At 41.4% G+C, this 15,768-nt stretch overlaps 1 protein-coding gene across 1 annotated transcript in view; it reads left to right on the top strand.

Moving 5' to 3' along the window:
- PTCH2 (patched 2) overlaps positions 1-13,730 on the top strand; it is a 74,054-nt gene extending 60,324 nt beyond the window's left edge. The window contains exons 17-23 of the mRNA XM_060231726.1: positions 170-350; positions 590-873; positions 2,694-2,831; positions 3,079-3,221; positions 4,430-4,529; positions 8,902-9,150; positions 9,681-13,730. Coding sequence (XP_060087709.1) covers positions 170-350; positions 590-873; positions 2,694-2,831; positions 3,079-3,221; positions 4,430-4,529; positions 8,902-9,150; positions 9,681-10,094 — 1,509 coding nt within the window. The 3' untranslated portion in view covers positions 10,095-13,730. The remainder of the gene's footprint in view (positions 1-169; positions 351-589; positions 874-2,693; positions 2,832-3,078; positions 3,222-4,429; positions 4,530-8,901; positions 9,151-9,680) is intronic.
- The last annotated feature ends 2,038 nt before the right edge of the window (positions 13,731-15,768 follow it).

The following is a 15,768-nucleotide window of genomic DNA, read 5'->3' as shown; positions in this document are numbered from 1 at the left end:
TGAACCTGGAAGAAATTAGAAGACTCCTGCTGAAGGTGGATGTGGGGGAGGGAACCTTCCTCCAGAGGCAATGGGGAGCCCTTTTGCCTGCAAGGTGCTAGAGCCAGTGTAATAACAACTTGACTCCACTCTCTCACTGACATCTCTTACTGTCTCATTTGCCCCACAGCTGACAACCCACCGCCTGGTGAATGAGAATGGGATCATCCCCCCTGATATCTTCTACATCTGTCTGACAGTGTGGGTGAGCAATGACCCCCTTGGCTTTGCTGCCTCCCAGGCTAACTTCTATCCACCACCACCAGAGTGGATCCATGACAAGTATGATGCCACTGGCGAGAACTTTCGAAGTGAGTTCAGGCTATAGTCTCATTCTCATTCAGCATTCTAATACTGTTACTGTTTCAACCCTACCCCTAATTCCATAGTGTATACCATATTCTGCATGTTTCCTGCATTTTTCAAGTTCATGCCTAGCTTCGTGAGTGTGTAGAATTGTAAGCATATAAGATAATTCTGCCTGGGGCCCTAAAGATGGGAGTGAGGGCAGGAGGTGACTGAACCTGATAACCGCATCTCTTTTTTACAGTCCCAGCTGCACAGCCCCTGGAGTTTGCTCAGTTCCCCTTCTACCTCAATGGACTGCGGCAGACATCAGACTTCGTAGCAGCTATTGAGAGTGTGCGTGCCATCTGTGATGAGGTGGCTCAGACACATGGTGTGGTCAGCTACCCTAGTGGCTACCCTTTCCTCTTTTGGGAGCAATACATTGGCCTACGTCATTGGCTCCTGCAAGCCATCAGCATTGTGTTGGCCTGCACTTTTCTGGTATGCACCCTACTGCTACTCAACCCTTGGACTGCAAGCATCATTGTAAGTATTCTCCTTCACAATCAACAGAATGTGTAGCAGTATATAGAGAGGCCTGAACTGACAGTCCTAAAATGTATATGCATTAATAGTGTGGTATTATTCATCAAGATATGGTTATATACTATTGTGGCCTGTGTAATATCAGTCTGTCTTTTCTGGTTGGGTTTTTATTCTCTGGTTTGTTTTTGTGATTATGCCATGTCAACATGGAAGGTTTCTAGCCCTTGTAATTAGGACAGGAAACTCAGGAAATGGGGCAGGAAAATATATTGTTTATTGGGATCGGAAGGGAGAACTTCTGCTTTCCACAGTCCCATTCCCTTTTCCCTTTGCTTCCTCTTAATACTATGTTATAACTTTTGTCTTCTCTTACAATTTATACTATTCCATTTCTGTAAATACTCAGATATTGTTGGTTGATATTAGTAAAAATAAGGTGATGTAATAGTTGCATAATTTATTCAGACTGCAAAAACTGAATGTGTCAGCTTTCTGATTTTTGGTGTTAGCATCTAGACATCCTATAAAACATTTCATTTTTTACACAGGCACATACTATTTACATATACATGTGTTAATGAATTTATGCCGTGTGTCAAGAATGCTTGCCAAGTTTGTACTTGCATCAAGGAACTAGGGTTGGCCATAGACTCTTATTACATGTATACACAGCAGCACTTAAACATTTGATATTACATTAAGCTTAAACAAGATCTGTATCTTCTCTGTTGTCCCCAAGCTTCTCTCCTTGGTGCTGAAGGGGTTAAGCACATGTGTGACTGGCCTGCCCCTCACTGTCCAGGTGCCTGTATTAGTATCCATATCCACATGCATTGGTGGAATGTTTACAACTCTGCTTCCATGCTATTTATTTTTTCATCCACCATATTAATTAACTGGCATATAAAGTATCCATTAGCACTCTGTTGTATTTATTCATAATTCAGAGATTGCAAATGTCTCTGGGTGGTACATGATAATGAATATTAACTATTCATTTATTAACAATTATCACATGCCCACAGCCATGCCTGTTTAAGTCTACTTTGATCATTAATAGTCTTAATTTATGATTGCCATCCACAATTCAGTATCTATATCCTTGGCTATTTGTTTTTTGTTTACAATTCTACTAGTATATTAGTAGTTGATTACGTTTTTCTATGGAGGTTTTATTATTGCACGAAAGAAGCTCAAAATCTGCAATCAGAATCTGTGCTAAACATGAAATACCCAAACAGCACGTGCTTGTACACATTTAATTCACTTTTATAATTTATTATTGATACTATGTCTGTTTGGAGAAAATTTCTTAGGTGAAAGTGGAGAATACATACACAACACCCCACCCCTTCTAGTTTCTGGTCCTATAAATACCCACCTCAGTTACAGAGCCTCTGCTTGGCATGCAGAAGGTCGCAGGTTCAATCCTCATTGTCTCCAGTTAAAAGGACCAGGTAGTAGGTGATGGGAAAGACCTCTGCCTGAGACCCTGGAGAACTGCTGCCAGCCTGAATAGATAATGCTGACTTATCACTGATGGACCAGAGGTCTGATTCAATATAAGGCAGCTTCATGTACTCATGCATGTATTCATGAGCTTTTAAGAGTTTTTTAAAAAAACAAACTGGGAAATTAGATTCATAGAGTTCTACATTTGTGTGACAGGCAGGTTGCATCTGTATTTGTATCACATCTTACTGATTGTATAGATCTGTAGGTTCCTATTTATTGCTGTGTCATCAGGTTTTCCTTTATTAATATTAGTGACAGATCCTTTTGCATGACACAGACTGACTTGACTTTTCTGTCTGATTTAGGTATTTGTTCTGGCTATGATGACAGTTGAGCTGTTTGGTATCATGGGCCTGATGGGCATCAAACTCAGTGCCATCCCTGTGGTCATCCTCATTGCCTCCGTGGGCATTGGTGTGGAGTTCACTGTCCATGTGGCACTAGTAAGTAAGCAATCACACAAGCATGGTACATTATGCTGAGGCTAGCTCTGTTCCAGCAATAAGGCACCAGATTTAGTGTCCAAGGATAGATTTGGGCCTTTGGCTCTTGCCCTGTAGAGTCATATACACTTTGGGGTTGCATTTATCTGTTGATGCAAACTCCAGGTGCCATATGATGGCTGACCGGACAGTGAGTGACTGCTTTGATAAAACTCTTCTCATTCCTGTTCTATCCATCCTTTCTCAGGGCTTTCTCACTGCCATCGGCAACCGGAATCTGCGCTCCACTGTGGCTCTAGAGCACATGTTTGCCCCTGTGATGGATGGTGCTGTCTCCACTTTGCTGGGTGTACTCATGCTGGCTGGTTCAGAATTTGACTTCATTTTGAGGTACCATTTTGTTACTTTCTTATCTCCTTATATTCCTGTGACTACTACATTGGGCCATTGCAGGTTCAATGGCCAGCATTTGATGCGACAGACTGTAGGACTAGACAGCTCCACTGTGCCAGTTTCAGAGGGATAGGAGAGCAAGGCAGGCTGAAATATTATTCCTGTGAGATATTTCAGAGATGAAAAAAGTGCAGAAAAGGGCAACCGATAATTATAGGGTTTCCTGTGAGGAAAGGCTAAAGAATCTGAAGCTTTTCAGTTTAGAGTTTTAGAACATTTTTCAGGGACTGAACTTGGTGAAAGTGATGGGCAATAGATTCAGAACAGACAAAAGAAAATTTACTTAATAAATGAATAAGTAAGTGATGGAATTCACTGCCAGTGGATGTATGGATGACCCTTTAAAGTACATATCCCTTTAAAGGGGGTTTAGACAGATCCATGGAGGATACATCCATCAATGGCTACTAACTGTGGTGATTAAAGGGAACCTCCATATTAAGTGGCAGTAAACTTCTGAATACCAGTGCTAGGAAGCAACAACAGGGTGAGTTCTTGGTCTCTGTGCCCATTTGTTGGGCGCTGCAAGGCAGCTAGTTGGTTATGATAAAAAACACAGTGCTGGACAACACTGATGAGATGGTCTGATCCAGTAGGGCACATATTCTTATAGTGTGTTCTTAGTCCAATTAATCTAGTATGGAAAATGGAGGGGGGCCCCTTCTCTCTGAGCGACACAGCCTCCTAGAACTGTCATACTTCCAGGACTGCCAGGGGAGGTACTAGATGTGGAATATTTATCCATTTGTAGGTCCTTGATTTCCTGTCTTTAATTCGTGTATGCTTTGTTCCTGTAGACTGCATGTACATGGGTGTCATTCTCACAACTGTATGGATGTTCATTCTATATTCATACATCAGGGCATGTGACCCAGACCATGGGCATTATAAGTTGTTAGTCCCTGGTAGAAAATTAAATTAAGTTCATATTCAGGTATTTGCACAAACAAGCATACACATGTACAGCATGAATATATATGTGTGTGGAATATAAATGAGCTAAAAGTCCTGATTTATGCCACCATCTAGATAAAAACATGACCATAGAACTTTTATGTATCAAAGCTAAATAAACCAGGAGAAGTCTTATGGCAAGGGCCACTGTTATATGCAGACAATTACTGAACTTCCTTTATCCTCACAAGGTACTTCTTTGCTGTGCTCACCATCCTGACAGTTCTGGGGCTGCTAAATGGTCTGGTGTTACTGCCTGTCCTACTGTCTATTATTGGCCCACCAGCTGAGGTAAGAGAACACCCATTTCTGATCACTTTGTTTCAGTGGAAAGCCAGGGGAAGGGCTAAAAGTGTTCTACATCTCTTGTCTAATCTTCACAGTAGATTGTCAAAAGTTGGTGAACCTGTCCACATTTAATCACATGCCTACTCTCAGCAATAAGTAAAGAGGTAGTAACAAATGAAGTAGAAGACAGAGTCAGGATATAAAATGATCTTGACACACTGGAAAACTGGGCTAAAACAAATAAAATGCATTTCAACAGGGATAAATGTAAAGTTTTGCATTTAGGTAGGAAAAATCAAATGCATAATTATAGGATGGAGGAGACTTGTTTTGGCAGTAGTATATGCAAAAAGGATCTTGGGGTCTTAGTAGACCATATACTGAGCACGAGTCAGCAGTGTGATGTGGCAGCTAAAAAGGCAAATGTAACTTGGGGTTGTATCAACAGAAATATAGTGTCCAGATCATGTGAAGTGATGGTATAGCTTTACTCTGCTCTGGTTAGTTCTCACCTGGAATATTGTGTTCAGTTTTGAGCACCACAGTTTAAGAAGGATATAGACAAGCTGGAACATGTCCAGAGGAGGGCAACAAAGATGGTGAGAGGTCTGGAGACCAAGTCTTATGAGAAAAGGTTGAAGGAGCTGGGTATGTTTAGCCTGGAGAGAAGATGACTGAGAGGTGATATTATAACCTCTTCAGGTACTTGAAGGGCTGTCATATACAGGATAGTAGGGAGTTGTTTTCTGTTGCCCCAGAAGGTCAGACCAAAACCAACAGGTTGAACTTAAATCAAAAGCTTTTGGCTAAACATTAGGAAGAACTTCCTGACAGTGGTTCCCGAGTGGAACAGGCTTCCTTTGGAGGTGGTGGGCTCTCCTTCTTTGGAGGTTTTTAAACAAAGGCTAGGTGGCCATCTGACAGCAATGCTGATCCTGTGAACTTAGGCATGAGAAGGAGAGCAGGAAGGGTTGTATCAGTGTTTAGTAGTTTAGTTTAGGAAGGATAAGGAGAGAAGGGTTGGAGGTGGGGTGGCTCTGTATGTCAGAGAGGGTATACGGTCCAGTAAGACTGAGGTCAAAGAATTAGATTCCCTTTTAGAAATGCTTTGGTTCGAAATAGAGGGCCCAAAAGGAAATTTAACTATGGGAGTTGTTATCGCCTACCAAATCAAAAGATAGAGGATGATTATAATATGATGGAAGGATTAAAGATAGCAGCTAAATGTAAAAACTGTTGTAATAAATGATTTTAACTACCCGCAGATTGACTGGGTCAATATGTGTTCTGGTCGAGAGAAAGAGATTGAGTTTCTTAATGCTCTCAATGACTGTGCTATGGAGCAGCTGGTCACAGAACCTACCAGGGGTGGGGCAATCCTGGATTTGGTCCTAAGTAATGCCCAAGACTTGGTGAGAGATGTAAAAGTGATCGCACTGCTTGGGATCAGTGACCATAACGTTATTGATTGCACCATTTGTATAAATAGGGAGTTGCCCCAAAAGACCAGCACAACCACATTTAACTTTAAAAAGGGTAAATTCTCTGAGATGAGAAGGCATGTGAAGAGGAAACTGAAAGGAAAGGTAAATACAGTCAAAACCCTTGGGAAAGCTTGGAGGCTATTTAAAACTACAGTCCTAGAAGCTCAGATAAAATATATACCACAAGTTAGGAAAGGCACAAACAGGTATAAGAAAAGGCCTGCATGGTTAACAAACAAAGTAATGGAAGCTGTAAAAGGTAAGAAGGACTTCTTTAAGCGGTGGAAAACTAGTCCAAGTGAGATTAATAAAAGTGAACACAGGCTGTGGCAAATCAAATGCAAGATTGTGATCAGGCAGGCAAAAAGGGACTATGAGGAGCATATTGCAAAAAACATAAAGACCAACAATAAAAATTTCTTCAAATATATTAGAAGCAGGAAACCAGCCAGGGAAGCAGTGGGGCCCTTGGATGACCAAGGGGATAAAAGGATTACTGAAGGAGGATAGGGGAATGGCTGAGAAGCTTAATGGATTTTTTGCCTCAGTCTTCGCTGTGGAAAATGAGAAGTGTTTGCCCACTCCAGAACCACTAATTTTGGAAGGGGTGTTGAAAGACCTAAGTCAAATTGAGGTGACAAGGGAGGAGGTCCTAAAGCTGATTGACGAATTAAAAACTAATAAGTCACCAGGTCCAGACGGCATACATCCAAGAGTTCTGAAAGAACTCAAAGTTGAACTTGTAGATCTCCTGACAAAAATATGTACGCTTTCATTGAAATCTGCCTCCATTCCTGAGGACTGGAAGGTATCAAATGTCACCCCCATCTTTAAAAAGGGTTCCAGAGGAGATCCGGGAAATTACAGGCCAGTCAGTCTGACTTCAATACTGGGAAGGTTGGTAGAAAGCATTATCAAGGACAGAATGAGTAGGCACATTGATGAACACAAGTTATTGAGGAATACTCAGCATGGGTTCTGTAAGGGAAGATCTTGCCTCGCTAACAGTTCTTTGAGGGGGTGAACAAACATGAGGACAAAGGGGACCCAATAGATGTTGTTTAGCTTGACTTCCAGAAAGGTTTTGATAAAGTTCCTCATCAAAGGCTCCTTAGTAAGCTCGAGAGCCGTGAAGTAAAAGGGCAGGTCCTCTTGTGAATCAAAAACTGGCTAATTAATAGGAAGCAGAGAGTGAGTATAAATGGGTAGTCTTCACAGTGGAGGATGGTAAGCAGTGGGGTGCCGCAGGGCTCGGTACTGTGTCCCATGCTCTTTAACTTGTTCATTAATGATCTGGAGTTGGGAGAAGCAGTGAAGTGGCCAAGTTTGAAAATGACACTAAATTGTTCAGGGTGGTGAGATCCAGAGAGGATTATGAGGCACTCCAAAGGGATCTGTTGAGGCTGGGTGAGTGGGCGTCAACGTGGCAGATGAGGTTCAGTGTGGCCAAGTGCAAAGTAATGCACATTGGGGCCAAGAATCCCAGCTACAAATACAAGTTGATGGGTTGTGAACTGGCAGAGACTGACCAAGAGAGAGATCTTGGGGTCGTGGTAGATAACTCACTGAAAATGTAAAGACAGTGTGCGATTGCAATAAAAAAGGCCAATGCCATGCTGGGAATTATTAGGAAGGGAACTGAAAACAAATCAGCCAGTATCATAATGCCCCTGTATAAATTGGTGGTGCAGTCTCATTTGGAATACTGTGTACAATTCTGGTCACCACACCTCAAAAAGGATATTATAGCATTGGAAAAAGTGCAGAAAAGGGCAACTAGAATGATTATAGGTTTGGAACACTTTCCCTATGAAGGAAGGTTAAAACGCTTGGGACTGTTTAGCTTGGAGAAATGTCAACTGCGGGGTGACATGATAGAGGTTTACAAGATTATGCATGTGATGGAGAAAGTAGAGAAAGAAGTCCTTTTCTCCCTTTCTCATAATACAAGAACTCGAGGGCATTCAATGAAATTGCTGAGCAGTCAGGTTAAAACAGATAAAAGGAAGTACTTCTTCACCCAAAGGGTGATTAACGTGGAATTCACTGCCACAGGAGGTGGTGGCGGCTACAAGCATAGCCAGCTTTAAGAGGGGATTGGATAAAAATATAGAGCAGAAGTCCATTAGTGGCTATTAGCCACAGTATATATATGTATGCGTGTGTGTGTGTGTGTGTATAAGCACACACACACATATATTGGCCACTGTGTGACACAGAGTGTTGGACTGGATGGGCCATTGGCCTGATCCAACATGGCTTCTCTTATGTTCTTTTGTTCTCATGGTCCTTTTTTCCATACCCAAGGAAATGCTGCTCAGTGTTCCCTCTAAACTGAGGTAGTGTGAAGTAGCTCACAGGTTTTGGGCCTCCAGCTCACACATTTTTGTCTTAGTGCAGGAAAAATGGCCCCAGAGCATATTATATTATGTTTATACTGTATCCTGGTCTTGAGACTGTAATAAACTATGACGATGGTGGTGGCCCCAGAGCAAGCAGTAGCTCACAACTTTAATACCAGTAGCTAAAAAGGTAGAATTTTTGCTCACAAAACTCCACAGCTTAGAGGGAGTATTGATGCTGATTGCCACTTTGCAGTCAGGAAGCAATTTTTCTCCAGGCCAGTTTGACCAGGGATCCTAGAGGTTTTTTTGCAGTCTTTTGGGCATGGAACAGGGTGCATGGGGGGGGGGGGGTATGGAGGAGATATTTGTAAATGTCCTGCATTGTGCAAGGGGTTGGACTAGATGACCCTGGAGTTCCCTTCGAACTCTATGATTCTAGGTTTCAGTAAGTTTCAGAATGTATTATACTGAATGGCATTTTGTGTGTTTAGACTATATTTGTTCTTTGACACTGTGTTCTCTGGACATCATATTTTCATCATATAGGTAACACCTGCAGATAACGGTAGCCGCCTACCAACTCCATCTCCTGTTCCCCCACCCATCAGTCACCACAGTTTTTATGTGCACCAGCATGGTGGGGCCTTTACTGACTCCTCTGACTCAGAGTACTACTCAGAGAGCACTGGTGCATCAGATACTGGTGAAGATGATCGGAGCACCTATATCATCCCCCCAACTCAGTCACACATCTTGGTCAAGGCCAGCAAAAGCCCCAGCTTCCCCAAAATCACGGTAGGTATCCACCAGTTGCTAGAGGAATTTTTTTGGACTTTCTTCTAGGTTTTTCAAGTGAAAACTGGTGCATTGGGAGGGGAAATGCTCCTTTGAAATAGTTTCTCTACCAGTATGAGAGGAATGCCTTTAAGGCAAGATTCATTCACTCAGAATGTATATTAGGAAGGTTTTGATGTAAGACTATAGCATAAGATAGTAATGATGATGGTTGTATATACTGTAGAAATATACAATACAACTATACTGCTAGTCCTACTGTGGCTTTCTGATACTGTTTCTGACCAAGTTACACACTTTCATTTGTTTACTCTAAAATGTGTATCTTCGATTTTCAACTTTTATTTTGTCCCTACTTCTCATATGGTAAAAACTAAGTTACATGCGGTGAGGTATCATGGAGTGAAGCAATTTCCTTCCCCTCTCCCACACAAAAACCACCCTGGAATTTCCCCCCATAACTTCAATATTTCTGGAAAGCTTAGATCTGTGCACATCACATTGTCATCAGTCTCTTTCTTCTTGGGCAGGTGGTGAAAAGCTACAAGACAAGCTTGGAGTCACCTCTGTCACTGTGTGGACCAGAGTGGACTCAGACCATGAATCCTGGAAGCCACTTAACTTCATCCACCACAGATGTCAAGGAAGCTTCACAGCAGCAAGAGTGGCCAAACCACAGACTAGGGCCTCAGCAGGCTCGGACTGCCCCCATTCCCCTTTGGACCAGTCCCCATGCCCACAGTGCCAAAGTGCCACCTCTTGGGACTGGTGGCTCCTTCACCACAGTTACAGCCACTGCCTCAGTGATGCTGGCTTTGCACCCATCCCTACCTGGCTCCTGCCGAGGCTATACACATGAGGGCTTTGAATCTGACAGCCCTGAGGATCCTGGCCTAGTCCTACCTGACAGCTTGGAACTGCAAGACTTAGCCCAGAGACCTTAGCTTCTTTCTTTCATCAGGCCAAGACCCTGATTCTAGATTCCCACCTCAGGGATAGGATGTGCCCAGCATCCCAGGTGGGGGTGGAGGCCCAGGTTGTTCTCTGACACACCCAAGGACTGTGAAGCAGAATGGATATGTGGAAGCTCCAGCACAGTAACTAATCATCTTTAGAGATAGACCGTGCCTTTGTGAACTGGAACAAGGAGATGAGATGAACTACTGCAGTATCTGCCCGTTGAAATGGTTGGTGGGTATTCCTAGCACCTGGTACTCCACTCTCCCTTACCTTGTTTCTGTAGGTGTATCTGCCACCAAAATGCTTGCTGGGCCCCTTGGTTGCCAGGGTGCCTGGTTCCAAAACACTCGCAGTTTGTGTATTTATGTCGGACTGATGACCGATATAGCCTTGGGTGTACTTACCTACTGACAGGGAAAGTTCCAGCCCTCAGTATGGGAAGTGGAAGTGACCATTTCCTTTATGCTACATGAAACACTTCAGGGCAGAGCAACAAAATTGTCCAAACACCTCCCTCCCATGGAGTGAACAGGACTCAACGTATATGTGGGGAACTCACCCACATTGTGCTGCTATTCTTTTATTTTTATTAATATTAATATTATTATTTTAAGCTGTATAAAAAGATTCACAGTTCCCCTTTATAATTATAATTATAATTATTTTATTATTTTCACAGCTCCCTCATTAAAAAAAAAAGTGGCAGTATCCCTTTAAGGGGAACACCCGGCTGAGGTTCTAACGGGGAGAGCACCTCCTGGGAATATGGAGTGGAGGGAGCATGCAATGGAGGGGCACAATGTGTCTTAATATTCTATGCAAGCTGTGTGGGGCAGGCTGTGCTTTGCTCTTCCCACCAGCACAACTGCCTGTGCCAGTACCTGTCCTGTGGCTGTTTAAAATTCATTCTCCTCCCTATCATACCCACATTCCCAACATTTTCCTTTGTGCCCCACTCTGTAGCATTTTTGCATCTTTGTCAGCCCTAGATAGTCCATCACTAAAATATTCCCTAAGCATACCTGTTTGAAATATCTGTTGATGCTTTTAGCCCCATCCTTCCCTAATAATATCAGCGCAACATCATTTGTGTCCAACAGAAGAAAGGGATCATCCAGGAAAGAGAGACTTCTGTCTATACAAGTTATTGTCCATAAAAATAAGAGCTGACTTCTAGAAGGGTGATTTCTAGATATGTGGATTTTATCTGTCTCCTTTCTAATTCTGAACTTCAGGAGGTGTTTTGCACGAGAGATTTGGTACTCTGATGTTGATGTCTGTGTATAGCGTCTGGTACGACACTGTTTATGGAGTGGGTGTTTCAGTTGGCTGGAGAGAACAGTATTTGTGTATGAAAGTAGGGTGCCCTTGTGATAAATTCTACAGCTCATTGTCCTTCTTACTAACAGAGTTTTGGTGGGTCACTTCAGATTCTTATTGGGTTGCTAGTACCATTTTGGGTCACTTCATGCATGATATTTTTCCTATAGTGAGTTGATTGGTTTCCTAAGCCATGTGCTTGCTGCACCAAAAAAAAGAGAAAGCTTCAAAAAGATGGCCTACAGATCCTTCCCTATAGAGATGTTTCAGAACATGAAAGAAACTTATGTGTGAAATTATCTTTTGACTTGAGTCCAAGTAGGAATTTTTAGGGTGACAAATGTCTCCCTTTCAAAAATACCCCAATGTAGCTATCAGAGGAAAAGGTGTTCTAAGGGAGAAGCAAGGAATGAGTAAAACGTTTTATGTCCTGCCCATAAAAGAATGAGTGCTGTGGTTGCAGTTTGTTTCAGAAGTCTGCCTTTCTGGTTTAGCTTCATTGGCTGAAAATCCAGAAATGAACTATCACTTGGCAGCAAGATTGGTTCTAAAGGACTAATTCCATTTCCATTCAGTATGCTCAGTTTCCCCATAACTAAGTAAAAAATGCTTTATGAAAGGTTTCAGTTTTTCCGTTCTACTTTAGAACAGAAATCTGAATTTTGTGTGATATTTCAAGTGCTGTTTTCTGGCCAGCTCTGCCCTGGGCATTGCAAAATAGTGGTTCACATCCTCTGTACTGAAACACAAAACTTTTTGGATTTTAAAAAAATATATTATTCTTTCTGGCGTGCTGTAAAGGAAAAAGAGGCTAGATGGCAGCTAGCTCGACAGTGTTTATGGCCCATAATCCTTTACATGTTACCAACAGTCCTTTATTGAATTGCTGCTCCTTCCTATTTTAGTTTGCATCCACTGTATATCTGTTTTTTAAAATGTTTTATTCTTTCATCTGCGGGTTTTTGGAGCTGCTGAAATGCTGCAGTTTTCAGCACATATTTTAAAAAAAGAAATAATTACACTTTTATTGAGAACTTACCCAATACTCTAGAAGTGAAGCTGAATTCTGATAATTTCATTACTGAAAGAGTTGCTTCAGTTCAACAGACAGTGTGGGCAACTTCTTGGGAAACCCGTAAAAGGCAAGGGACACTGTTATCTCCTTGAAGAAGAAACAGCCTCCCAACCCCACGTACATCAAGATGCAGGGACAGGCAGCAAAACTCGGTTTTAGCCTAGGGCTACAATTTTAGCCTGTATGGTAACAAAATAGCTTGAGCTAGCCCTGATTACAGGGTTGGGGATTGTAGACTTCAAGAAACAACCTCCAATTCCAGAAATTGTTTAGCATCATTCCACACAAACACTAGACACAGTTTGCCATCTGGCTGATGTACTAATATTAGTGTGTTACAGTTTCTCCTCAAGATTGAATGAAATAAGATGTGCTGTTGACTTCTACTTCTTGCTGGCATGACTGTTCCCCTTTGTGCCAAATTCTGGATAAAACAATGTGCCTCCTTGGACAGAGACATCACACCAACCAGCTGACTTACAAGAGAGTAGGACTATTTTACCCTGAAATCCATTTTCCCAGTGATGTCATTCCTTCTAAAGCCCAAGCACTTTAAACCCCCTCTTTTGCCCAATAACGACTGTAATTCATTCCACAGATCACTCCAGATTCCTTATCCCTTGCTTGCTTCAAAGGGAGATTCTGGTGAGGTTTGCACATTTTGGTGTGAACTGTTTTGTAAATTTCAGTGGGATTAATTTCCTGTTAAAATAGATTGAGATGATTCAATTTAAAACTACCAGTGTTTTCTGGGGCCTGAAGAGGTTTCCCTTTACACACATGAAAAAGGTTGACCCACCTGTTTGAACTTGTTCAGTTTTCCCCACAATAAAACTACTGTCTAGGTTAGGATCTGACAACTGACCTGCCTACCCTGTTCTATTCTTTATGTCCACCCACTGCCTAAAACAGCAAAGTGCTTCTAAATAACCCACAATAGAAGTGGTGCTTCTCTTCCGACCCCAAGACTGGGACCAGCAAAGCAAAAGGGAACAGTGGAAATGGGGCATATTGTGTGTGTATTTGTGTGCGTGAGTGCATGTGAGTATGTAGAGGCTTGCTGGAGACCTTTTAACCTGAAATGTTGTCATGCCATCTAAATTATTTATATGGAAAAGAAAAAAAAGATTTATTTTTGTAGTTTGTACAAACCTCTAGCCTTACAATGGAAGTTTTATTTTTAAAAGTAAATATATATTATATATAAACATACATTCTGATGGTGCCCATGTGCTGTCTTTGGTCTTTACTGGGATGAGGGATTTGTAATGCATGTAGAGTTGTAGTCAGGAATGCACGCACCTAGAGCTTAGGAAATGTGTGCTTGTGAAAAGAAGCATGCTCTCTGTGTGTAATATATACATGTACACAGCTAGATATATTCTGCTCCCACAGAGACAATTTCTGCATGAAGAAAATGCTGATTCCACTTTAACTACATAAAATGAAAATTACTTTAGAAGTACAACTTGCATATTTTATTATGATTGCACTGTTTGGATTATAATGTAGAATACTTGGCAGGCACAAAAAGGGGGCGGATAGTCCTCAAAACATATGGTACAAGAGCACGACAAAGGACCACAGGTAAAATATAAATATGTATCGCAAGTTAAATGCAAAATCTGCTGGGTAAATACCTTATATTTCAAGATATTTAAAACATACAAAATCAGATAAATATGTTAATACATAGTGAGACTCTGGGTTAGGTACTTGTTTCAAATCTTACTCATATTTCTAACAAACTTATTTACAGCTTTTGATCCTAGGCAAGGATTCAGCTATCTGTCGCAATTGCTGGTTTATTGGAGGGAGAGTAGTTTTTGTTATTACTAGTCTGAAGAAGATTCTACATGAGTATGTAATCTGGAGTCTTGTTATGTTTTGATGTTAATTGTATAAACACTTCTTGGATTTTGTATATGGTTGAATATTTGTTAAAACCTGGGTGACACAGAGTAATTAAGAACCTGGAACATTAGCTGGAGGGATACCAAAGCTGTCTTCAGCAAATATTATGTTCTTTTTTTAAAAAAAAATCTTATGTCCCCTGAACATTAACTCTCTGAGCATTATCACAAGTAATGTCAAGACTGCTTTTGAGTCTGAAATATATTATTTGTGGATATTGTTGGGCTGAGACAGTGAAGAGCCAATTTACAGCCAAATGTAAAATTCTACTGCATTTTATCTTGTCCTTCCCTCCGAGTTCACAGTGGCATCCCTTTCTAGTTGATGTACTTTTCCCCATGCAATTTGCAGTACCATTAAATGCACACACACAAAAAAAAGCATGTGAAAAACGACCCTTTCAATTGTCCTGCCAACAGCAGACTGAGACCCCCAGAGGTCAATGTTGACATGGGCAAAGATGGGTTATCAAGGAGGGAAGGGTTCTTACAGGCACATATAGTTACAAAACCAGTTGTCCAGTCATTAAGAGGGAAACCAATTAAGACCCATTCTGCTGTAACATTTTTGCTCGCAGAAGAGCTTCAATATAACAGCACACTAGAATTAAAAATGCATGTATCCAAGAGATATGAAAAGGTATGCACAGAGAATTATCTTACTGGTGAAGCTTTCCAACAAAATCACTGTGGATTTTATGTTCTGCAAAGGAAAAGCATTGCTTTGGAACAGGGCCACAGTCATACCAAATCAGTGATTCCACATATATTCCAATCCATATGAATTTTTTTACTGGTCTGATTTTTCCATCCTTCCCTGCTGAATTTTTAAAATTTAAAATCAATTATTGGGACTATTTCACATTTTAAATGCATATGAATGTACATAATTCAAGCCCCAACTACATCAGACATTGGAGTTGTGTTACTGGTGTTTATTGTTATATTGTTAGCCGATTTGTAAGGTAGGGCAGGGTAGTAACAACAACAACAATAATAAAACCTGGAACTCAGGATGTGTGGATTTGGTTCTAAAAAGCAACCATGGAGCCCCTCCTAACACAAGTTAGGACCATGGTGCTGGAGAAGGGGAATTATCTTTTCCCTCCCATACCATTTCCTCAACCAAAAATGCCCCACAAGTTGCCCTAAGCCCCAGAGTTTTTTAAAACGTACAAATGCTGTCTGTGCCAATTAGCAGAAATTTGGGTTTTGGGAAACTGCAGGCAAGTTAATCAATGGAATATACATTATCTTTGCTGCTTTGGAATGTAGGAGAGAGGTTCTGGAAGACAGATTCTGGCCTTGTATTTAACTGTATCGTGCTGGGAGCCCTTGAAGGATTATACA

The sequence above is a fragment of the Heteronotia binoei genome, chromosome 2, assembly GCF_032191835.1.
Source record: "Heteronotia binoei isolate CCM8104 ecotype False Entrance Well chromosome 2, APGP_CSIRO_Hbin_v1, whole genome shotgun sequence".
Lineage (NCBI taxonomy): Eukaryota > Metazoa > Chordata > Lepidosauria > Squamata > Gekkonidae > Heteronotia > Heteronotia binoei.
This window is presented reverse-complemented; position numbering and strand designations above follow the sequence as displayed.